General features: G+C 30.5%; 1 protein-coding gene across 1 annotated transcript; it reads right to left on the reverse strand.

Annotated features, from left to right (window-relative positions):
• Positions 1-178: 178 nt before the first annotated feature.
• On the reverse strand, positions 179-12,523 carry LOC111704454 (uncharacterized). Its single transcript, XM_023476688.1, has 7 exons — positions 12,398-12,523; positions 10,153-10,230; positions 6,045-6,173; positions 5,296-5,366; positions 3,512-3,595; positions 1,443-1,517; positions 179-212 (listed from the first exon to the last, which is right to left on the reverse strand). Exons 1-7 carry the CDS (start codon positions 12,521-12,523, stop codon positions 200-202), a joined length of 576 nt encoding a protein of 191 aa, XP_023332456.1. The 3' UTR covers positions 179-199.
• Positions 12,524-26,563: the final 14,040 nt, after the last annotated feature.

Raw genomic sequence — 26,563 nt, forward strand, 5'->3', positions numbered from 1 at the left:
TTTTTCTTGCTCGAAAAGTGTTTAAGTCAGAAATTTTATCTAGTCTTTCTTATAAGCAAGAAATGCGCAAGTCACATTTGCAGATAACCCACATATCAAGATAAATAGTTTTCAAAAACAGTCCCTTTAAGATGTTCCACATAATTAGTGGGACGCATATCAAATGATTTCACCTTGGTTCTATCCATGCACATTTTTCTTAAATCCAAATACTAAAATAGGTGAAATAGGTGAATAATACTTTTTTAAAACTTATTCAACCCCTTTTCTCTCCCTACCCCTCCCCCCCCCTCTATTGTCTGCAGAAATAAATTTTTGTCATCGGCATTTTTAAGTTTGACCCAAAGCTACGCCATATGAGTTTGGGAACATTTTCCTTTTTAAAAGGTTCTTGAAACCATACCATCATGAAAACGGGAGAAAAGTTATAAGAAATATCCATGTCAACATTTTCATGTTAATTTTGTTGTTGTTATGTAATTTTATATTTTGTTTAATGTCCCTGAACTTTTGATACTTTAATCAAACGAATAAGATATTTCTGATTTCTCTGAGAGAGTTTGTTATTTTTATAGTGTTTTCTTTATAAACGTGAATTGTGGACATTCTCTTTAACAGTTTGCATACTTCAAAGTCTCAATGTTTTCCCTCAGTTTATATTAAATTTATGTCACAGAAAATATAAATTTATTTTAAAATATTAAACTTTAAACTCATCTCATGGGACTATTAAAAGAAAAATAAAATAAAGTTTTATTAAATTCGTGAAATTTAGAATACATTGATCAAACTTTACTCTCGAAAGCCTTATACAGTTTTTTAAATATTTATTAAATTATGTTATTCTTAAAATTTTTAAAAATAACTCACTTTCAAAAGTAATTTAAATCTTCAGGCGATTAGAATATTTTCAGTTTGTGAAAAATGAATCTAAAGAGCAATGACACAGTATTGCTGAATTGCTTTGGAAAAAAATAATAGTTAAATAAGCAATAAATGATTCAGTCTTGAGTCGAGTAAGGTCGTTAAACCGCCGTACAGCTTTACATACGACGGAGTTAGGGGTGACGGGGGAAACCCACAGGTCCCCGAGGTCGCGGGATGCATGTACGATTAGGCCAGAAACCTACTAGATTAGAAGAACAAACATTTTTTAACTTTTTGCGTGTAAACAAAAATAATTTTTTTTTCATACATGTCCTTAAAAATCCAAACAAGTTAAGTAACGAGGTCACAAAGTCGTACCTTCTCCCTCTGTTTAATGGAGTGTGATTTACAAATGACATGTATAAATAAGAGCACTGGATATTTTTGCAGAGATATCCCAGTGAAAATACAATACTCTTAGAAGTAATATTTCTAATTAAAAGAAAGACCGATGACAGTAATCCCACCTTCTATTGGGTATCCTTGTATTTCAGATTATATCAGGGTAAACTGACCTGTTCGTTGTTGAACTATAGTTACTAGCTGAGAGAATGGAACCACCAAACTGGAATTCATATTTGCTCGAGAATCTAATTAAATTTTCTAAATTTATATTCATTACAAAGAAATTGAGTTTTTGCCACAAACTCAAGTTTTGTAATTCCAATATCTTTGCAACCTAATCATGTAAACCGTTAATATTTCAAACTTAGGCTATGTGATCTAACAGATTTCATAGTTTGAAATATCTAAGGTCTACGACATCGGGTTTCAGAGATATAGGTATTACAAAATTAGAGTTTGCGACAAAAACTCATGTCTTTAGTTTGGTTGGACTAGCATGGTGCACTAATGACTGAATATAACACAGTTAAGTAAACGTAATGTGTATAAAAATAATAAAGTGGTTTTTCAGATTAATAAATTTGTCCAGAATTTATACAGCGAAGAAGTCCAATACTGATAGTAAGTAATAAACAGAATAAAAATTTTGGATTAGTCCAAAATTCCAAATAGTTTAAAAATGACCTTTTATTATTGAATCAGAATTAAATATCTAACTCGATTTGCGCCTTTTAACAGATAAAAAAAACGTTAATGTTTTAGTTTTTAGTTATTTTAAATCCTAAAATATTGAAATGTACAAAGATAAAATCTATGTGACAGGACTCATGAATTGTTTTGATATGTTTAAATGCATTTAAAAATTTTGAAACTTTGAGAGGAAAATAGGATTTGACGACCTTGTAGTAATCCGGGTACATTTATCTTTTAATGGAAACATTTCAACAAATCTCTTTTATTTCTGAAGAGAAACTAGAAGATCTATAAAGAGTTCCGGATTTTTAGCTTAGAAAACATTTTACTTTATTAAGCAGGATAGCTCCAAGTTAATTTGACTACACATGGAACCCGTCAAACTGCGGACCAAGTTATGATTTTAAATAGGTCAATGAACATGAGATTTAACACCGTCTTTCTATTCTACCATTTTTTAAATTAGATTAACAAATATACATTTTAAGCGAAACCAGGAAGTTTTTTGTTTCAACAATTTTTTTTTCAAACAATTTTTTGTTTTTGATTGCTAGGGATGGAAACGTACCGACTAAACGCTAAAGCCACAGATTTAAGATACAAGACTTATTTTCCAAGATTTCAGGTCGTAATTTTTTTATCAATGATCTTAGCGGGAAAAAACTTTATTGATTGAAACATGTATTCTCTATGAGATATCAACAGCATAAAAAATGGTTTAGTGGCTTCTCCTGGGATAAAATATACAGAAGTTTCAACCTCAGGCTGCAAATATTCAATTGAAAATATAGTATAGATTATAGGTCTGTTGAGTAAATATTAATATATTCTGGTGTGTTGATGAAGAGTGTCTGGGAACTGTAATATGATTGATCATTGACTCATGATTTGGTTCCTCAGAACACATCTTGGATATCTATATATTCCATTTATATAAATGTATATAAATTGTATCAAAGAGAAGCTTATGAATATCTTATTCAAATTCTTGAACTAAAATAACTATTTTCTGTTCAATATCTCAGTTTTAAAAATAATGCATTTCTTTTTTTAGTTTAATTAATTTTTCCAGCTTCAATTATTTATTTCTAAATATTTTGAATGCAAAACTATTTTTTCTGGTAATTTCTTCCAATGCAAGGTGCCATGGAGGGAAATAAGGCACTTTTAAAAACTCTCACAATGGACAACAATTTTTCAGATATACTGACACAAATATCTAGTACAAATATTTCTTCAAAACTGAAATTAGAAACCAACAAGTTTCATTACCATGGTTATGTATATTTGTAAGAGATTGGAATGGTAACGTTAAATTAAGAATAATGGACGAACCACTTTTAAAATACAATTTACATAGAAAATTAGAATTTATGACAAGTGTTTAGTTCTTTAAACACACTTATCTGATAAACTACTTTTGTGTTTTTAAAATTCCGCACATCCTCAGCTAAGCTTACGGTGTGTTCTGCAGTTATTTGCAGTATGACCGGAGAAATAGTGCGTTTTTATGGAGAGTGCGCTTTATATCATGGTTTCTAATTACCCGAAGCTGTATAAAGTTTCCATTTCTGAAGCCCAGTTTGGATAAACACAGGTTAAATTAGTTTTCTCCTCTTCACGGACCAACCTATACAAAATATACAAAATATACAAAATATACAAAATAAACAAATATGCAAAATATACAAATATGCAAAATATAAAAATATACAAAATATACAACATATACAAAATATACAAAATATACAAATATGCAAAATATTCAAAATATACAAAATATACAAGAAAGTTTTTTTCTAAGGTTTCTGGAATACCGTTTTATCTTTTTAAAATGTTAAAATCATGACAAAAGTAAACGAATATTCTTTTCAGTTCAAACTTAATTTTAAAAACTTTTAAAAAAAATTTTACAACATTTTTTAGGGCTGAAGGGATCTGAGTGTTTGCCACAAACTCTAATGTTCTAATTCCTATATCTTCGTAAACCAATGTCGTATGACAAATTTTGATTTTCACTGTACCCTGAAATGCCTTTTTGTTAATTTAAGGGATCATATATTCAATCTATAAGTTTTTATCCAAGCTGAGGGCAAAGTAATCCAATTCTGTGAAAACAACAGAAACCAAGGTATGTTAAGGCAGCATAATATCAAGTTTAATTCCCCTGGAAATCTTCGGATCAGATTATTTCGGTTAACTCGCGGGGGAATTTATTTATTGAATTAATCAATTCAGATGAAAGGAGAATTCAACTCGAAGATATTCCTGTGTTCCAAAAGTTTTGTTTTTATGAGAAATTAAAGCACTGCGACAGTATATAAAAGTATTTTAGTAACATTTTTATTTTAATATTAAAAGGACCAATGTTGTAAACATAATGTTTTTCCCAGAAATTTTTTTTAACAATTTGAGATTAATTATTGAATTTTTTGAGTGGAAAAATGAAAATTCTTTAAAATTCTAATCATTGAACATTAAGAGTCGGTGTGGAGGGGCCGACATTGAAGTTCAGCTGGTTTTATGACAACTGGGTAAAAACCTTTCGATCCATTTTTACAGAAATTGAATATAGATAAATAAGATAGTATATATGATGAATACTAGATTTAAAAATTACAGTGTAAATAAAGAAAAAAGCGATAAAGAAATTAAACATCATCAGAAATCCATAGAGAAATTGAGTATTTGCCACAAAATCTGTCTTATAATACCTAAATCTTTGCAACCCAATGTCGTAAACCTTATATATTTCAACTTTGGATCAAATAGTTTAAGTTTAAAACGTTAAAGGTTAATAGCATAATGTTAAAAAGATAAAGGGATTAGAAAATTTTGATTCACCGACAAAGGGTCAAACGACACAGGGTCAAACGACAAAAATATTTTTATCATTTTGACCTTTTGTCGTTTGACCCTTTGTCGCACTTTTGACCCTTTTGTCGTTTGACCCTTTGTCGCACTTTTGTCCCTTTGTCGTTTGACCCTGTGTCAATTGACCCTTTGTCGGTGAATCGAAAATTTTAATTTGTGGCAAATACTCATCAGTTCCTGTGTTTACATAAAAGTTTAGCTTCTGGGAGGATTTTGTACCAGCAAGTACAGGAAGCGTCCTAAAAGCCTAGTGTATATAAATCTTGCTTGTCTGTTTGTTTAGCTGTCTGCTTATATGTAAACGTCAAGTAGGCACACATTTTTCTAGTATAGCTCTCAGACCCCATGCAGACAAGGTTTATGGCTGATCAAATTAAAAAAATTTTTAAAGATTTAATTTGTAACATTTTTTTTAAATTCACTGAAAATTTCGGAGACTAATAGTTTTGTTCCTACCTGAGGGTTCTATGCCCAGCTGTAGAGGAATGAAGTTCAGAATAACAACTAGAATTCAAGGACTGGGAAACCTGATCATAGAAAACATAAAGATTAAATACCTTACGCAAATGTAAAGCTTCTATGACAAACATTATTTCTTGTTTAGTTTCTTTGAAGCATCTATATCAATCTATTCTTCTATCTAGAGAATTCTACCTGTATTCCATGTTTAGTTTCCTTGACTAGGAAGCATCGATATATATATAAATTCTTCTATCCGAAGACAAGTATTCTACCTGTTTTCCTCGTTTATTTTTCTTGACCAGGAAGCTTCTATATCCATATATTCTTTTATCCGTAGACAAGTATTCTACCTGTAATCCTCGTTTAGTTTCCTTGACCAGGAACCGTCTATATCCATATATTCTTCTATCCTATAGACAAGTATTCTACCTGTATTCCTCGTTTAGTTTCCTTGACTAAAAAACATCTATATCTATCTATTCTTCTATCCATAGACTAGTATTCTACCTGTATTCCCCGTTTAGTTTCCTTGACTAGGATACATCTATATCTATCTATTCTTCTATCCTATAGAAAAGTATTTTACCTGTATTCCCCGTTTAGTTTCCTTGACTAGAAAACATCTATATCTATCTATTCTTCTATTCTTTAGACAATTATTCTACCTGTATTCCTTGTTTAGTTTCCTTGACCAGTAACCGTCTATATCCATCTATTCTTCTATCCATAGACAAGTATTCTACCTGTATTCCTCGTTTAGTTTCCTTGACCAGGAAGCATCTATATCTCTCCTCCTCTGTTCTCTTGTATCTATAGTCTAGGGTTCCGATCATATAGGTTTCAGTTGGGTCATCTTCACGCAACCAGGTTGCCTGATATAATCAAATATAATTAAATATATTAAATATAATAATCAAATATAATCAAATTTAATTAAATATATCAAATATTAGCAAATATTAGCAAACATAATCAAATATGATAAAATTAAAAATAAAATTGGTTAAAAATCGTCTTGTTTTTCGGAGTAGAACCACATGAGAGTTTTTAGCTTGGTATTAAAATTCCAAATTGAGAGGATTAATTTTTTTAGAGAAAGGAAAATTTCCAGGTAAAGCTGGGTTACCACGCTACTAAGTATATAATTTGATGACTAGATACTAGAAAGACAGAATTTAGTTAAACAGAAATTTTCTAAAAAAAATTTTAAAAATATTTCTACCGGTGAAATATTTAAAATATTTCGACCGGTGAAAATGCTCAAAGGAAAAAGTTTTTCAAATTTAAAGAAATTGAATCCAACAACTTTGTTTTGGACCTTTTAAATTTCTTATTTAAAGAAAGTATGGAAGTTTTCAAAGTTTTGTATTAATGAATAAAGAAGGCCAAGGTGCCGAAGCGCCACTAATTACTACCAGATTTAACGAGAACTAAAGTTGTTTAATGCAACATGAACAGATTGCAAACCATGTACAGAGTATAATACAGCTCTACACTAACAGATTGTGCAACCATGTACAGAGTATAATACAACTGTATGCTAACAGATTGTGCAACCATGTGCAGAGTAAAATACAACTCTACACTAACAGATTGTGCAACCATGTGCAGAGTATAATACAACTCTACACTAACAGATTGTGCAACCATGTGCAGAGTATAATACGCAACCATGTGTAGAGTATAATACAACTGTATGCTAACAGATTGTGCAACCATGTGCAGAGTATTATACAACTGTATGCTAACAGATTGTGCAACCATGTACAGAGTATTATACAACTGTATGCTAACAGATTGTGAAACCATGTGCAGAGTATAATACAACTGTATGCTAACAGATTGTGTAACCATGTGCTGAGTATTATACAACTCTACACTAACAGATTGTGCAACCATGTGCAGAGTATTATACAACTCTACACTAACAGATTGTGCAACCATGTGCAGAGTATTATACAACTGTATGCTAACAGATTGTGCAACCATGTGCAGAGTATAATACAACTCTACACTAACAGATTGTGCAACCATGTGCAGAGTATAATACAACTGTACACTAACAGATTGTGAAACCATGTGTAGAGTATAATACAACTGTATGCTAACAGATTGTGCAACCATGTGCAGAGTATTATACAACTCTACACTAACAGATTGTGAAACCATGCATGTGCAGAGTATAATACAACTGTACACCAACAAATTGTGCAATTTTGTAATCAACTATTCTTATTTTAATTCTATGAGAATATCAAATTTATCCTGTATAAGAAATTAAAAACATTTCTGTTCTTCTCAAATCAGATCATTTACATAGTTTCGACGTTGTAGTGGCTTAATAATGTTATTTGCCATTTGTCGCACTTTTCGACCCTATGTCGTTTTAGCGATCCTTATGTCGCGTTTTACCCGTTTGTCTCGTTTGACTCTAGGTCGGTTGAGCCTATATCGGTGATTCCTAGCGCTCTGTTTGTCTTCAAGTCAAATCAAATCTAAGGTCATTTAATTCTTCAGCTCCGAGATAACCATCGTAACACCCCCTCCCCCACACTAACAGAAAAGAAACCTACATCCAGGCGCGTTGTGGGGGGGTCGGTACCCTGTGCCCCCCCCCCCTATACATGCACCACTCTAGGCCCCCCCTAGATCCAGAGCAGGCTCTAATTTATTAAACTTAGAATATATTCAGATTTTTAATTTTTCTTTAAGTAATAGTTTTTTTTCATTTTTTTCTTAATACTGGTTTTTAGGGGGGTGCACATCAACCGTTAGGTGGGTACACAAAATTTCGCCAAAAGTGCACCCCCCTAGGCTAAACCTCCACTACGCTCCAGATTCCCTTTAAGCTATATGTTTATTCCTCAAAAGCTTTTAGTGTTCGAAGAGAAAATAATTCTCTTTGTTCCGTGTTTAACAAGCGATAAAAAGATTTCTTCTTGTTTCGTTTACAAATTTGAAAATACAAAGATTAAAAGCAAAAATCAAAGTTTTTAACCCACTAGCGGCTGAAGAATTTTTTTTTATATTTTTCTTTGAAAATTTGATTAAGAATACTTATTATTGGTTAGATCAAGGAAAAAAAGTAAAAAATGCAAAAAAAAATTTTAAAGGTGTTTTTTTAGGGATTTTAAGAGTGGCCTTATAAGTCACCACAGTTGCTGCAGGGCGGGTATACAGAATTTTTCCTAAATTTATGAGAAAGGCAAAATTAATTAACTAAAATGTTATATAAATGGCCATAGGAACTATTATTTACCCAACAATACGTTTACTCTTTATTTTCAAACATTACTAAAAAACAATAATGCAAAAAAAATAGTTTATTTAATAAAAACATATTATTCACACCATCCTTTTACGTGAAACCCGAAGAAGTGATCAAAGCAAATGGCTCTATCACACTTATCATATTATTTGACACTCTGTTGAACCTTCTAATGCACATCTAGATCTGTGATTCTTTCTTACAATGAGAAGGTGCTATCAGCATAGCAAACTACACTGTACTTTGATTTTTGTCGACTGTTGTATTTACTCTAAACTCACATATTTTAAAACTGTATACCCACCCTGTGACAACTGAGGTGCCCTATAAGGCCAATTTATTTATGTATGGAAAAATGTAGTTCTTATTTCTAAAATAATGACAGAAAAATTTTTTTTTAAAAATAATTTCAAAGAATAATTAATAATAAATTGAAAAACTTTTTTAAAACATTTTAAAATAGTTTTCTACTAAAAAAATTTACCATACCTTAAAGGCTGCTGTTTTTTGTTTTCCATAAATGTAGTTTAATTGTTCACACCTCAACTTTACACGGTTAAATAATTTGGAAGATGAGTAGGTAGAACCGTTTAACTGTACACATGTGTGTCCCATATTGTTTACTGTATCATAAAATGACTCCCGCGGAGATAAACTCAAAATTGAGGAAAATAGATGAGTTTTATGTAAAATAATTTATAGGGGACGTATAAGTCACCGCAGCCGCTAGTGGGTTAAGATTGTTTAAACAATTATAAAAATCTGAAGATTTATTCACGTAACCGTATTTAAGTTGAGGATTGTTTTAATTTAAGTGACGGTATTAAGTTACATAAATATTGAGTTTCATGTCCGACACCCTTTAAATCTTAATCTGATCAAGAATGTGGAGATATCCATGTTTTTAACTAAAAAAATATTATATTCTTTTGTGGTTTCTTTATAAATGTGACTTGCAGAATTAAAAGCCTAACAAGCTATATCATTTCCGGTCGCAATTGTAAATTAGAAAAAAAAACTTAAAAAGTACTGTAGCGAATCATTCATGCCCTTCTTTAGCGGATCGATTCAGAAAGTTATAACGACATTGTGTATGACATATTTAAAAATGTTGGTAATGAAAGGCCGCAAAAGTTTTAGTTTTGACAACTTTTCCTATTAAATATAGATAGAAAAGATGTAAAAGATGTATAATGGAAAAGTTATTTTTGTTCACGGATATTATGAAAATATAACCCATGGACCATTTTTTGGGAATGATAATCAATATTTGATTTTATCTCAATAAATCATTATTTATTATTTATAATTAAATATTTTGGGACAACAAAAGTCTGTTTTTTAGAAGTTTAGGTGCTTTTAATATATTAACTTTTAATTGTAAAATCCGCAAAATAACATGAAAAACAAAAAAATGATTTTTTATATCACCCTCTATAGCTTTTCGTCCAACTAAAGTTTATATTGTTTGCTTACTTCAGAAATTAGCACGTTTCAAACACATTATTCGGCTCTGACATGTTATTTATGCAAGAATATTCATATATAAATTCATGCGTTGAGTGAAAAATGTTTTTTCCAACCTTACAGCTGAGGGTCTCCTCAGGGTCTCCCTTGATGCTTATAATCGTCTGATAGAAAACATTCCCATCAGCTTCAGTCTATTTATTTACACTATTTTCATTTTAATATTATTTTCACTTCAGTATTTTAGGTGTAATTTATTTTTCTGTTTAGAAATCTTATCCCATCTCTTGGCCAATTGTTTTGCAGAATACAATTTCCTTGCAGAAAACAGAGCAAAAACAATTTGCCTGATGCCCGCAAATTACAATTTAGGTTCTTTATTCCACGTGATTGTTTTCGTGTTCAATAAATAGTTCAGATTTATGAACTTAAAAAGAAAGAATATATTTTATTATAAAAAAGATTTATTCACACACAAAAATATAAATACATATATAAATGGTGTAATTTAAAAATAAATTTTAGAAAATGGAGCTTTCCAAAAGAAAAGAGAAAAATATGCAAAATTATGCAAAAATAAAAGACATTGATCATTACTCATTAGATAACAAATTTATCATTTCATTTATTACGTAATCATCGAATCCCTCAACCCATAAATTATTCGTTCTTGTATTTAAAAGTTCTTGTAAAACCGGAACTTTCTATGCATGGTCCAAAATATTTCATTTGTTTTTTAACTAACATTTTACTAAGATCAGAAAGATTTACAGAACAATCATATTCAATAGAAAATAAATTTTTGCAAAGAAAAACAAAAAACAAAAACTTAAATAAATTTTTCTATGAAACAGAAACCATATATTTTGCTTGTAGAAATTAAATTAAGTTGAAAAATGTTTAGGTTCTTGATAAAATCCCTAAATTAAATCATATCTTTTAACATGTATGATGTATTTATTTAGGATTTTAATATCGAACAATTTTGGTGAAAACATGAGAATTTGCTACTTAATTACTTAATATAAGATTATTAATTTTCTTAAAGACAAGGTGTTCCAAAACATTTACATATAATCAATTTTATAAGCTGTCCCAACATATCTACTTTTCAAATTTTTTCTACAAGTAAACAAAGTTATATGACCCTCTGGAAAAATGTCAAGTTTAATAATTTGTATGATACAATAAAAATAAAAAGACCGAAGTTTCCAGCAAAAGCAAATTAAAGTACTAATTAATCATGAGTCTACTCTGCAGATGTTATTTCTTAATGAGCAGAGTTGTTCATTTATCTTTTACTCAGTGTCGATTCAGCAATTCATTTTCTTTTATCTTTAAAGGGACTGCAAGCTAAATTTCAAGTAACTATCCATGAAATATATAAAAATGTCTAATTTACAGCGGTAAAAGCTTTGTATGAATTAGATATGTGTATTAAAACCCCCCAACCCTTTGTCCGAATCTAAGCTGATTAGAGAACCTGGAGACTAGGAATAGTGCACTTCAGGATCTTATACAGGAAAGACGTTAGAGCCTTAGCTCCCGTTTATCTTACTTAAGGCCTGGGGACTTGTAATTCATTGACAGCTCTCAGGATATATACATTAACTATGCCTACTAGAGGTTCAAGGAGGACACTGGCCTCTATCCCCATCTATATCCCAGAGGATGCTTCTTCAGATTCATCAGCATCCCCAAGGAACCTCTCTCCATGATTTCTGGCACAGATAAGATTGTAACAGTCCTGGCTAGTTCTACTGCGGATTAAGATGTACCAGATTAAGCTTTAGATTCTTGAAATGGTTCATGTAATAGGGACTCTTGAGATACAGAGCAGCCAGGATCTCCAGGTCATGCAGAAGCTCCATCTTCTCTCAATGGTAACACCCAAGATATGGAGCAGCCAGATGAAGCTCTAGATTCTTGAGAAGGTTCATGTGAAAGGGACACTCGAGATACAGGATCTCTAAGATATCCAGGATTGCTTTCGAACCAGCCTGTCTAAACTACCAACTGGAATATCCTGAATACAGAGGAGAACTAGGATATTCAAGATATCAGATGCAGCCTAAACCTGAGATTGGAGAAGCTTATTTGTACAGACAGCTCTTCATATATCTAGAGCAACTAGAAGATCCACGCAGACTTATAAATTGCTCTTGAACCAGCCCGTCTGAACTGCCCACTGGAAAATCCTGCATACAGAGGAGAACTAGGATATTCAAGATATCAGATGCTGTCTAAACTTGAGACTGGAGAAGCTGATCTTTATAGGCAGCAGCTAGAAGATCTAGTCAGACTTAGGACTCCAGGAGCAGAGGCTAGATGCCACTCGTTGTGGAACACCTCTTCACAGACCTGATGTGCGACCACCAGTAAAACCAGAGTATTCTGAGAACAGAGACGCCGCTCATTGTGGAACAGCTTTTCACAGTGCTGTTGTGGAACCACTTGCGAAACAGAGGATTCTGAGAACGGAGACATCGCTCATTGTGGAACAGCTCTTCACAGATCTAATTATGATAACAATTATGATAACATAGCAGAGACTATAGGAGCAGCTCGAACTGCGAGTAAGGCTAACATAGCAGAGACTCTAGGAGCAGTTTGAACTGTAAGTAAGGCTAACAAAGAAAAGACTCTGTGAATAGCTCTGGTAGCATCTCAAACACCAAGTACGGCTAAAGAAGCAGAGACTCTAGGAGTTTGCGAAAAACATGAAAATCATGCAAAAATAGAATATTTCGCGAAAAATACAGAATTTTAAAAACAAATGCAAAAATAAAACATTTATTAAAGTAAAGGATGAGAAGTTATTCATATGACTTAATACAACTTCAAGTATTGAGCTATCAGAGAAGAGAATTCCTCAAGTTCTTTTGAACAATTAATTGTTGCAGCTATATGAAACTCATGTTTTTCACAAAATTTTCACATTTCCCATTTTTGTGCTTTGTTTTCGCTTCATTCATTTTTGCGAAAAAATGCGAAATTTTGAGAAAAAGTTTGCGAACTGCGACCAACAATTTTCGCATTATTTTGCGAAACAATTCGTTTGCTGGAAACCCTAGTTTGATTAGATAAAGGTTATCAAGGTACAGTTTTAAATCGGTCATTGCTATCTTTGCATGGAGGGTCACATAAAGTTATGCTAACAGTCCCTTATCTCTAGTTGTTAAACCTAGTTCTTCAATGAATTCAGCAAAGTCTGAATAAATTTAATTACTGGTAAATATAAGCACAAAATGTACAAATATTAATATTGCATGATAAGCATAATCTTGAAACAAGAGAGCTTAAGACATTTGCTTTTGAAGAAATTATAAGCATTATTTCAAATGCTTTTGAAGGAATTATAAGCATTATTTCAAATGACTCTCCTTAAATAAATGGATTGGCCTCTATCTGGAAAAGTTTTGAATTCTTAAAATTTGCAAGTCACTTTGATAGAGAAACTACATTTGGTAATAATAAATTTTTAAATTTTTTTTCTCATTTTCCTCAGACAAAGGTTTTAAAGGGAGAGTCAGTTGAAATCGCGTATACAGTCCCATAATTACTTTATTCAATTACAATGTAATGGATTCATGTCTGGAAAATAAAAAAGTGTTTTATAAAACACGTTACAAATATTAATATTTGATATTTTTCAATAGGAATGTAAATTGAGCCTCAAAACCAAATACTTATTAACCTATCACTATTTATTATTTATTACAAAAAAGATTAAGGATTTAGGATTAGAAGATTTATTGTCAGATAAGTCGAAATATCAAGGATTAGCTTATTTATAGGATTAAAGATAAGCTGATCCGCAGCTAAAACAGGATTAAGGATCGATAATTTACTGATTTATTATCAAATTCAGTAGGTATGAAAATAAGGACTAAGGATTTAGCATTGGTAAAATCACTGAAAAGAATTGACGATATGCTTATCATTAGTAACAACGAATTGCGGATTCAGGATTAGTAGATTCATGGCAAGAAAAAGTACGAAGAATTAGAGACTATCTGAACACATTAGAATTAGAATTATAGGAATTGATTACAAGTTGAGCTGCAATAAAAGATGATTAACGATTCAAAGTTAGCTAATAGTAAAAAAGGTTTAAAGGTTATACAATTTATTTTCTATTTTCTATGAATAAAAAGAATCCTACATTATGTAATCTATATTTGGAAATATATTGGAAGAGAAATAGAGAATTTTAGATAATATATCTCCAGAGTTCAATCTCGCAGGATATTGTTTTTCTGAAAACTTGACGAAAACTTTGTTTAACCAAATTCTTGCTCCAATTGCAAACTTATTTGGTGTTAATAGTTTTTAAATCAAGGAGAATGGACGACATATTTGATGTTTATTAAATATTGTGAATAAGTAAATAATAAGTTAACCAAAATATACTTGCTCTCACGCCAAAAATCGATCAGGAATTAAACAATTGCTCCTTTTTAAAGCTAGAAACAAGCCTGTTTAAGGTTCAAAGTAAAAAATCAAGGCTAAAATGTCATACAAAACTTTTACAGTTGTCTGGAACTCTGCCCAAAGCCATACCCCCCCCCCCACCAGACACTGCGCAAAAAGCCCAAAAGTTTTCCGAATTGCATAAATGTAGAAACGTAGAATACAGATGTGGCATGGAGCGGAAAAGTCTAAAACAAAGAAACTGAGTTTTTTGTCACAAACTCTGATTTTCCAATCGTTATATCTTTGCAACACAATATCATACACCTTTGATATTTCAAAATATGAATTCTGTAACATCAAATAATCTAAGATTGAAATATTGAAGCTTTACCACATCAGGTTGCAAACATAAAGAGATTAGAAAATTTAAGTTTGTGGCAAAAACTCAATTTCTTTGGAACGCTAAAAATCCCCCCCCCTAAAAAAACATTTTAACAAAGATGGAACTTTTAGTGTTTGAGCATTTTACAAAAAAAAATCGTCATTTGAAAATGACGGTTTATACATAAGTATATAAATTTCTAGAAGTGGTTGGATCTAGTAACATTTATGTTTGTAAATACAATGCTTATCTTCTCCATTAAACCCTGGAATTACTTGTCAATAAGAACGGATGGAAAAAGCAAAAGAGAGAATCAAATTAAACTTTCCTAGTTAAAGAAACTATTGCTAATCTTCAAAATACATTTAGAAGTTTAGAAAGTGTGCCCCAGTAACATATAGAACTGCAGTAATTCAAAATAAAAATTTTTTATTTTTATTTTATGTTAAAATATTTTAATTCGATCTTTAAAACCTTCTCACAAAGCTAGTTTCTATGCAATTATATTTGAACAGGAAGTTTTTAAAACATTTTTTAAAAAATGAGTAGCACGTTAAACTAAAGTAAATTTCCCGAAAAAATTGAAATCTCATATGTTTTCAATCATGGCTCCTCTCATTAAAAAGCAATTGAGAAGAAGAGAAATCCTAATATGTAACCTGATAAATTTGCATCTCAAAGAACTGTGCGTTAAATCAAATCTAGATGAGGTAATATGAGATTACAAATTGGTACCAGTAATGTTGCTTAAATTTGACCTTGACAAATAATTTTCTTATCAATAATTTAAAGCAATTTATATATGATTTAATCTGACAGAATTCACAGTTTGAAATATCTAAGGGCTTCGAAATTAGCTTGCTCAGATATAGAATTAGAAAATCAGAGTTTGTGGCAAAGACAAAATTCCTAAATATATGAGGATGTAAATATAAGACGAGGAGAACATAATTTCCTTTGTATAGAGAAAGGGGGAAAATTGATGAAAGATATGAAATGATTATCCCTGTGCAGGCGGGAGTTAATAAATAGAATGAAAATATGATATATGATAATCTATATTTTTATAATATTGACGACTACAATAAAAACTAGTTTATACAATTTTTCAAAGGTTTTTTCTTAAACATATGTATGTCCACGAAAATATTTTTTTTTGTCATTTTACCTTATATAAGCTTGTCCCTTGTCAACACATTCGCTAAGATAAGAGGGAGGGGTAGAGCACTCTTTCCCCGCCTCCTAATAATAAACTATGCTTTAGAATAAAGAAAAACAAAAACTTTAAAACCAAGAATTCAACTCCCTATAAAGAGTAACCTGGAACACTAAATAAAAAATCAATAATTGATAAAAATTTATTAAACCGATCAGATTATTGTCCCAAACCAGTTCACATTATTGTCCCAAACCGATCACATTATTGTCCCAAACCGATCACATTATTGTCCCAAACCGATCACATTATTGTCCCAAACCGATCGCATTATTGTCCCCACTTTATTGTCCTGACTAAATTAAGATAGTAATATTTTGTAATATAGTGTTGATCGAATTCATGTATTTGACCGTTTTGTCGACGAATTCTAACCCCTTCAACACCCCCCCCCTTCCCCCACTGCATACGCCCATAAACTAGTCAATCCTTTTCCAGTCATTCAATACTCTTCAAAAGAGTAAGGTACGGTTTTCTAATTTTTCTTTTAAGTTTTATGTGTTTTGAAAATATTCATTTTGAAAAATTCCATTTTACATAAAAATATTTTTATTTTTGTTCTCTTCTTTGTTTATTTTAGTTGCTGTGCTTGTATTTTTTATTTTTATTTTTTATTTTTTGCTTATATCTGTTATATTATAGGACAAACTCCTGATGATGCCAAAGTTTTTGGCGAAATATATTGAGAAGAAAATGATATAATTCTAGTGCTAGAGAGTAGGGTTGGGATTTGTTTAAAAACGATCTAAAGTTTTCGTAATATAATATCGTTAATAATTACGAATGGAATAGAGTCTTTCGCGCCACAAATTCAAATTTGCTAATCCTAATATCATTATATATTTACAATCTAACAGTGTAAACATTTGATATTTCAAACATAGATTATTTGAACTAGCAGAATTAAGAGATTGAAATCTCTAAGGTCTACGGCATTTGGTTGCAAAGATATAAGGATTAAAAGATCAGAATTTGTGGCAACTATTCAATTTCTTTAATGAATTTAGGGTGTTTCTGATATTTCTGTGGTGAACTTGCATTTGATGTTATTCATGCACATATATACCATGTGCATGGTTGATTTATGACATTTTGAGATTAAATCAAAAATTTCATAAAATCCCGCAAAATCAGAAATTAAAATTTTCTAAAAAATCTTGTATTTACCTTGTATGAAAAAGTAAAATGTCCGTGAAAAGGACAAGGAGTGTTCTCTACAGTCATTCGAACCAGGGTGCTGAAATATAATTGTTATATGCAGAGCGTCCCATGTCATATCATATATAAGCACATATAATACTCGAAAAATCTAGCATTTTTTGCAAAAAAAAATTATATTAGCCTAATTAAATTTTTCAAAATGATTCATTCTTCTTAAATTTTCTGATTTGTCCCCTAAACCGTAATTTAGACCCATTGACGCGGTCTCATTTAATGTAGGACACCCTGTAGTACAGGGTTCGTACAGGACAGGGAGTGTTCTCTACGGTCATTCGAACCAGGGGGCTGAAATTTAATTGTTTATATAGTTCAGGGTTGGTACAGGACACGGAGTGTTCTCTACGGTCATTCGAACCAGGGTACTAAAATCTAATTGTTACTTTAGGGTTGTTACGGAAATATCGGAAAACTTTTAGTTTCTGTTCGAAAAAAGCCTCATTTTCGTATATGTAAACATTTTTGTTAAAAACGACATAGTAAAAAATATTTAAAGTTTTCGACATAATCGAAAATATTCGACATATTCGAAATATTCGACATATTCGAAACATTCGACATATTCGAAATATTCTACATATTTGACTTTGGAAATTTAGTTTATGAGAAAATGAATGATCGCAAGTTTTCCAATCTAGCCTGATATGATATTAAATCCGTTTAAAATAAAAGTTTGCTCGCACAAAAACTTTTCCTAAATAGATATAAAACCGAACAGTTCGGATTCTCTCCCAGATTTATATCAACTCTCTTTTATATTTCTCCATGCACAGTGAAATATTGACAAACTATTCACACTTAGATACAAAACATTTAGCAGGAGATTTCCACAGAGTTCCACTAAACATGTAAAATTAATGATCACTTCTACTTTTTTATAGAAAAATATGAATCATTTTTGACCCTTTTTTTGGCCCCACTTGCAAATGTTTAACGAATCAAACCCCCAATATTTTGTGTGACACCTGATGTGGTGCTTACTCGAACAAAATTTTATTTAACAGATGCGGCAAATCTTATTTCGGGATTTGATTAAAATATTTTCAATTTTCTGCTCTTTTCTGTAAAGTTTTCAGAAAGATATTTAAAATATTCTTTAAAGATATTTAAAATGGTCTGGGCAAGAATACGATTAGAATGTATACATTCGATAATAAAAAACTAGTTGAACATACAGGGTGTCCCACGAAACATGACAATAGGAAGACGACTTGAAAGTCGTCTTTGGTATTTGAATTTATTTGTGACATTTAGTCTTCTATCTACTTTAACATGTATGATTCTTGAAACAATTATCACATAATTCTCCTAGCCCTGGCATTTCCAAAAAGTGGTCTGCGTTTTTTGTGCTTTCAATATTACCTGAGATATAAAGAGTTTGGTTCAGATTTCAATTTTGTTAAATAAAAGCAAAATTGTCGAAATCTGAACGAAATTCTTCATATCTCGGGCAATATTGAAAGCACAANCCGAACCCGGGAGCTGGTGAGCTGGCCGGCCAGCTCACGGGGCGTGGGGTAGAATGCGAACTAAGGGTGGAGCGAAATAGAGGGAAAAAAGGCAGTTGATCGTCAGCTCCCTTAAACTGAGGTTCCCTTGAAGAATTCCCCTATTTGATGAAACTGATTTTATTCATAATATTTAGTTTGTATAAGTATCGTTCGATCTAAAGTTTGTATTTTTGTATCTTTTGTATATAAATATATTGTAAGAAAAACCGACTCGTTGAATATTTGAGAAACTCAGTGCATTGCTTTATTGATTTTTATTCATATACAATACTACTTAATGCTGTCGTCAAAGTTTAAACTACCAAAATTCTTAAATCTAAAGATTAGAGAATTAGAAAATTTGAGTTTGAGGGGAGTAATCAGTTCTTTTACATTTGGAAATAGGGGACAAAAGTTAAATGTAAATCAGTTTAAAAACATTAAATTTCTGCCGGTTAGTTAATTTTTTTTGATCTCCAAAAGTTAAAGATATCCATGAAACATACAGATTTTGAGGAAAGACAGCTAACTTGAAGAGTGAGATGAAAGAGTTACCTGAAGGCATTTATAACATTTCTCCTCTCTACTGAAGAGTAAGAACGTTGCGTCTTCATGTTTTCTGAAGGCAACAATCAAATTATGTTAAAACATTTAATATATTTTTAATATTCAATATATGTATAATATATTTAAGTATCTTCAAACACTCCTAAATGATCTAGACCTAACTCGACTACAATTTATTCTCCCAACTAAAAATGGGTCTTTGGACGCAAAAGTTTGGAGTTTTCATGACAAGAAGTTACTGAAAGTTGATAAAGATCAAAGGCCTACAATATCAGGTTGCAAAGATATAAGGTTATCAATATTTAGGAGTTGTGGCATGAGTGCTCAGTTCAATAACTTTTAATGTTTGGGTGCAATCTAATTTTTTAGCTGCTCACTGCATACATTCATGTATCCAGACAATATCAAAATAAATTAGTATCATTCCACCGGAGAAAGGTTAGAATATGTATAGAACGCTGATAGACGATTGAACAGACCTCTAAACATTGGACATTAGGTATTAAGGTCAATTAAAAGAAGAGGGGGATTTTTGTATCCGTCATCCTTATTAAGCTAATTCACCCCGGACTAACCAGAGTGAGCAGTATTCGGTTTCTTCATATTTGAAATCAAACGTGTTTTGGTCTATGCTTCAGTAATCTTTTTACTTAACGATTTGTTTATTTTATACTTTTTCATTCAAAATTTGTATTCCGGCGAAAAGTAATAAAAAGGGCAAAAAATTTATGTTTTCTCGGTCAAATTGTGATCGAAAGTCACAACTTTCTGGAATATTGACAAACCCGTTAAATCCACGTGAATTATGAATCTAAATGCAGAGAACATTTAATGCACATTTATCAAATTGATATTCTAATTACTTAACAATTCTTTGTTTGAAGTTAAAAAATTAAAAAATATTTAGCAAATTGGTAATATTCATTTTAATGTGAAAAACATAACGCAAATCCTCTAAAATGTCTACTGTAAAACAATCACAAAGAGTTTTATGGAATAAACTATTTGATTTTTTTAAAATCAAATCTTTATTGATATTAACATGAATTTGAATAAAATTTATTTCTGTTTGAAAAAAAACAATTTAAAAATAATATTAATTTTATTTTATTAATCTTAGAAATATAATATTTGTTATTTTATATCTTTTAAATTTATAACTCCCCCCTAGAGAACTGTAGACTAGATTTCGCAGGCCAAGCCGGATCTTTGCAATTATGCAAATTTGCAATGCCATTTCCTGCAAAGTGAATACTTACACAATCCTCAGCTAAAGTTATATTTACAGCTCATAGTTCTAAAAAAATTTAATTAAGAAACTTGACAGACAAACCGAAACTTTATTGAATTAACTGAGAAATTAGATAAAAAAAAGTTTTGGTTTCTTTTTAACAAAAGTTTTGGTAGATTTCCGGAAAAGCCTTAACCTCATGCACCTGGAGGTGTAAGCTCGCTATAATATCAAATGCCAAATGATCAAAAAAATGTACGCTAAACAGTTAGGACAACTATTTTTTTCAAAAATACCATACAATATAACAATAAAGTTAATTTTAAAGTTTAAGGTATTCTTAAACATGTTTTTACTATAAAACTTCTGTAAAATGCAAGCTCTCTTCTTTTTTTTTCTCTTTTTTCTTCTATTTTTTCTTCTCTGTTTTCTTATCTTTTCTTTTCTTCTCTTCTCTACTCTTCTGTTCTCTCTTTTCTTCTCTTCCCTTATCTCTTATCGTCTCCTCTTTGTTTTCTTTGTTGTTGACATTTAACCAGTTTGAGATGAACAATGCAGTACGATCCGTTGTTATGATTTTTCTCTAATTTGTTTACATTTCTAGCCTAGCTTGTAGACCTAATTGAAACGTACTGCGTTTGTACTCCATAATTAGGCATTTGATCATTTGGCATTTGATGTTTTGATATTTTTGCGTAAGAACAAAATCAAAAAAATATTTTTAAAAAACGATCTCTACCTTCTTAAATTAACTTTCTATTAAAACTCAAAAATGAAGTACGCGGCGCGCGTTGCAGTTACCCAACATACGCTATGCAGTATAGTGTGTACTGTACTTAAACATGTACATAAGCGGAACTTCCTAGAAGGGAAATATATCAGATATAAACTGTCTTTTTAAGTCAGACATACTGCTGAGGCATTGTCCGGCCATGGTCGGTGTAAATACATTGTGTGTAAAACCATTGTAAGATTCGGTATACATATATGGATGTCCACTAAACGCTACTATATATTCGGTCAGTGTACTGCAAATTACTGCAGAACGCACGGAAAGCTTAGTTGAGGATGATATATATATATAAGACGATATTTATCTTATACATTACATATAAGTTTTATGTTATAGTATAATCTGCATTGTAATGAATAGATACAAAAGCGGCAAAAAATATGACAGTGCACCAATATATTTACATTAAAAAATATGACAGTGCACCAATATATTTACATTAAAAAATATGACAGTGCACCAATATATTTACGTTAAAGAATCTGACAGTGCATCAATATATTTACAATAAAAATATGACAGTTCACCAATATACCAATAAACAATATGACAGTGCACCAATGCACAAAAAAGATATTAAAGTGCACCAATATACAAATACAAAATATGACAGTGTACCAATATACTAATAAAGATATTACAGTGCACCAATATACTGATATAAAATAAAACATATATCTGAAAAACATCAGGAACATTCTAATTTATTTAAAATACAATAAAAGTTTATTTTTCAATCAGAAATATAATGACTTTCCTTTTCTACTTCCTTATAGTAAAGTTCCTTACTTTACGCTTGATTACTATTTTAGTGATAGAAAAATGAAAAAATTAAGTATTCTATTGCTTATTTTATTTGTGTATGCACAGAATGTACAATGTATATTTCTGGAGGGTTTCAATATACAAATTATTATTCTAATTCCATTCTTTAGCATTGTCTACATCAAAGAGGAAAATGAGCTGCAGGGTGTAAAAAAAACTGTTCATCGAAAAAGTAGATTTGAAATAATGCCAGGAGAAAATTCAAGATACAAAATAATTCTTAAAGATCATTCCTCCATAAGTACTGCTGCCAAACTCTTGGAGACAAACACCATCAAAGGAATTGAGTCATTGCCACAAAATCTGATTTTCTAAACCCTATATCTTTACAACCCAACGTTGCTGACCTTGATATTTCAAACTATGAATTTCGTTAGATTATATGACCTAAGTTTGAAATATCAAAGACTCACACCAGCAGGTTACAAAGATAAAGCTAATAGAAAATTTGAGTTTGTGGTAAAGACTTAATTCATTTGGCATAATTTTACAAAATTTGTATTAGTCGTTTATTGCTATTCTTTCTATGTAAGTTTGTTAAAGAGCAATTTTTTAGACAAATAATTATACATAATTCTAGAATACCAACTAAAAATACGTTGATGGAAAAAAAAATTTAAAAGAATAATATAGTTGAGTATACTAGTATCTAAATAGTAATATATACAGTGTAAGTCTATAATATAGTTGAGTATACTAGTATCTAAATAGTAATATATACAGTGTAAGTCTATAATATAGTTGAGTATACTAGTATCTAAATAGTAATATATACAGTGTAAGTCTATAATTATACAAACGTTTTTTTTTAAATTGTACTACTAAAGTTTCTGACGTGCATTATAGTTTGAAAAAACTGAAGATAATTTAGTTTAATTATTAATAAATATTACTGCATTTTATCAAAATATAATTAACAATTAACTAGTTTCCAGCTTACTTATATTATTTATACTTTTTTTCAGAATTGGTTCAGTTTAATAATATTTAATTTAGATTCCGCGGCTAATTTTTCAAAGGAATTATTTTCTTTGAATAATATTATAATCCAAAATTGAGATAATTTTCCTCCTTTAAAGGTATCTATGAACCAAAACAAATGAAATAATACCTCCTGAAATGTTTTATATCGAATTTCAAACAACAGCTGGCTAACATCCCAGTTTCTGCCATCTTTAAAAGAACTTATAAATCTGGACCTAACTTAATCCTCTAAAAAAACCTAGAAACTTAGACCAAACCAAATCTATTAAAAAACTGCTACCTTGACTTTATTTCAAAAAAATTGAACAATCCCTTTAAATTGAAATAGTTTAGTTCTGGGTTGAATACTAAAGAGGTTTACAGCCTAACAATAACAAATGAGACTGTTGAGCATAAAATGTGTTGCAACTTCAATATTGTGACAAGTAATCCATCGATTTCTTGCAGAAGTTTAGAGTATATTGAACAAATTTGCCAACAAAATTGCCAATGCAGACAAAAATATGTTTAGATTTTTACTGGAATTTAAAAAATATTATGCTCTTTATTAAAATTTTGAATTTGAATTTTATGACTTATTGATTGATTTATTGATTTATTGTTTTTTTTATTGGTTTATTGATTTTATGATTGATTGATTGATTGATTGATTGTTCCTGTAGCAAGATCCTTCTGTTCCGAAAGTCTGAGTAGTAATATAAAAGCTGTCTCTCTGCCCACTCTTAAACAAACCATAACATTGAACCATACCATTAATCTATATAATAAATCTCTTCGTTCATATATATATATATGTCAGCTATAGCTGGCCAATGACTGGACAAAATTGGCGAATTTTTTCTTAGGTGAACCCAGAAGTATCCTGGGGGTAAACATAGGCTAAAAAAGCTCAATATTTTTTTCTTAATTTTTAAATGGTCATGTATCTACCGATACCGAACATATATATATATGATACGATTATCTATATATATATATATATTCATGCGTTGAATACTTCTTTTCTTATGAATAAATATATATATATATGTATACAATATGTATGTACACATATATGGTAGATATGGTGCTTTATAACTGTATTGGTATAATATTGTTATATATGTTTATATTTTGTTTTATACTTCTTTTTTCTTATGAATATATATATATATATATATATATATGTGTATATATATATATATATATTCAGAAAAGAAAAGAAGTATTCAACACATGATTTGAGTTTTTAATCGTATCATATAGATATGTTCGGTATAGGTGGCAAAACAGCTGGACAAAATTGGTGGAAATTTCCTAGGTGCCCCTGGGTGACATATAGGCTAAAAAGATGTAGGACATTTTTTTAAGTTCAACGGGCAACGCCAGACACTTCAGCAAAAACATGATTTGATACAGATAATAATATGATTTCAAAATAAACTTTACGAATAAGTGCCGCAAATTATTTTGAAGGTCATAGACGACCTTCAAGTTGTGTTGCTAATGGCATGTTTTGATGGTTAGTGGATACCCTGAATGAAAATAATTTTTTTCGTAAAAACATGGTATTTAAGCTTAATTGTACTAATTTCGAAAAAAATTTTAATCCACCCTATATAAATAAATAACATTAAATAATAAAAAAATTTTAAAAAAACATTAAAAAGTTTAACGCCAATTCAGAAAATCAATTTTTAAATCGTATTCTTAAAACTCCACATTTAAAAGTTATGTTCTACAATTTAAGCTAATCCTGTTATTCGGTTTAAGCTAATCATGTTCTACGGTTTAAGATAATCATGCTCTACGGTTCAAGCTTATCGTGTTCTATGGTTTAAGCTAATCATGTTCTACGGTTTCAGCTAATTATGTTCTACGGTTTAAGCTAATCATGTTCTACGGTTTAAGCTAGCTAATAATGTTCTACGGTTTGAGCTAATCAGTTATACGGTTTAAACTAATTGTGTTCCACGGTTTAATTTAAATATGTTCTACAGTTTAAGCTGATCATGTTCTACGGTTTAAGCTAGCTAATAAAGTTCTACGGTTTGAGCTAATCAGTTATACGGTTTAAACTAATTGTGTTCCACGGTTTAATTTAAATATGTTCTACAGTTTAAGCTGATCATGTTCTACGGTTTACGCTAATCATGTTCCATTATTAAAGATAATCATATTCTATGGTTTAAGCTAATCATGTTAAACGGTTTCAGCTAATCATGTTCTACATTTTAAACTAATCATTTTCTACTGTTTAAACTAAATATCTTCTGCGGTTTAAGCTAATCATGTTCTACAGTATAAGCTAATCATGTTCTACAGTTTAAATTAAATATCTTCTGCGGTTTAAGCTAATCATGTTCTGCGGTTTCAGCTAATCATGTTCTACATTTTAAACTAATCATTTTCTACTGTTAAACCTAAATATCTTCTGTGGTTTAAGCTAATCATGTTCTACATATAGAAATCTTGTCTGTTCCACCCAAATAGATTATCAAGTGCAATACATGACAACGAAGAATTTGTACACTCTCAGTACAGCTGTATTCTTACGTCACAAGTGTCAACAGTTTTATGTGTTCGATCAAATTATTAGAAATATTGATAATAAAGTGCTTATTTTACCGTGAAATAAGTACAGTTTTGTGTTCTTTTTATTCTGTTTTTATTTAATCTTTGAAAACATGTTCTAATGGGAGAAAATGTTGTCTTCCTTGTTATATTTGCCACGTACTTGTTCTTGATAATCTATTTGGTTCCACCCATTGCATGCAGGCTTCTATATCCAAACCCCTTAAATATTGAAGGAAGCTCGGCTTGCTTAGTAATGATATGGAACATTGAACAATGCAGTACTTTTTTTAGGCCGAAAGAATATTTATGTATGGAAGCCAATGCATATTTATGTTAAATTCTCTGCTTCCCTTTCAACAAATATTTGAGTTCCTGCAAATGTAAAAATGATGATAAAAGTTTTGTAACTTTTTCATTTCCCGCTAAACCTTTGCATTAAGTCTTGTGCAGTATGAATAAATATATTTCTGAAATTTTATCTCTTTTTTCCACATTTCTCAAAACATTTTATTTTTAAAATGTAAAAAATGTCTAAAATAATTAAAGCCGGAAATTTTTAAATGAGACGGAGCTCGACTACTCGATTTCAGCAAAGTATTTAAGAGCTTAGCTAACAAAATAAATGATATTCCAATTCTTTTTCAATCCTGTGTAATGTTTATTGGTCGAATCCCAAACGTTGATCAACGAATGAATAGGTAGCAAAAGGTTTAAAAAGCTCAAAAAGGTTTTAAAAAAAGGTTAAAAAAATGGCTCGAAAATTGTTTAGAATAAACCTATTGAAAAGCGGATCGGTTATGAGGGAAACAAATTTTTTGGAAAGGGTTACTTACAACTAAGGTCTAAGGT

This window comes from Eurytemora carolleeae, unplaced genomic scaffold, assembly GCF_000591075.1.
Source record: "Eurytemora carolleeae unplaced genomic scaffold, Eaff_2.0 scaffold389, whole genome shotgun sequence".
NCBI classification, from domain to species: domain Eukaryota; kingdom Metazoa; phylum Arthropoda; class Copepoda; order Calanoida; family Temoridae; genus Eurytemora; species Eurytemora carolleeae.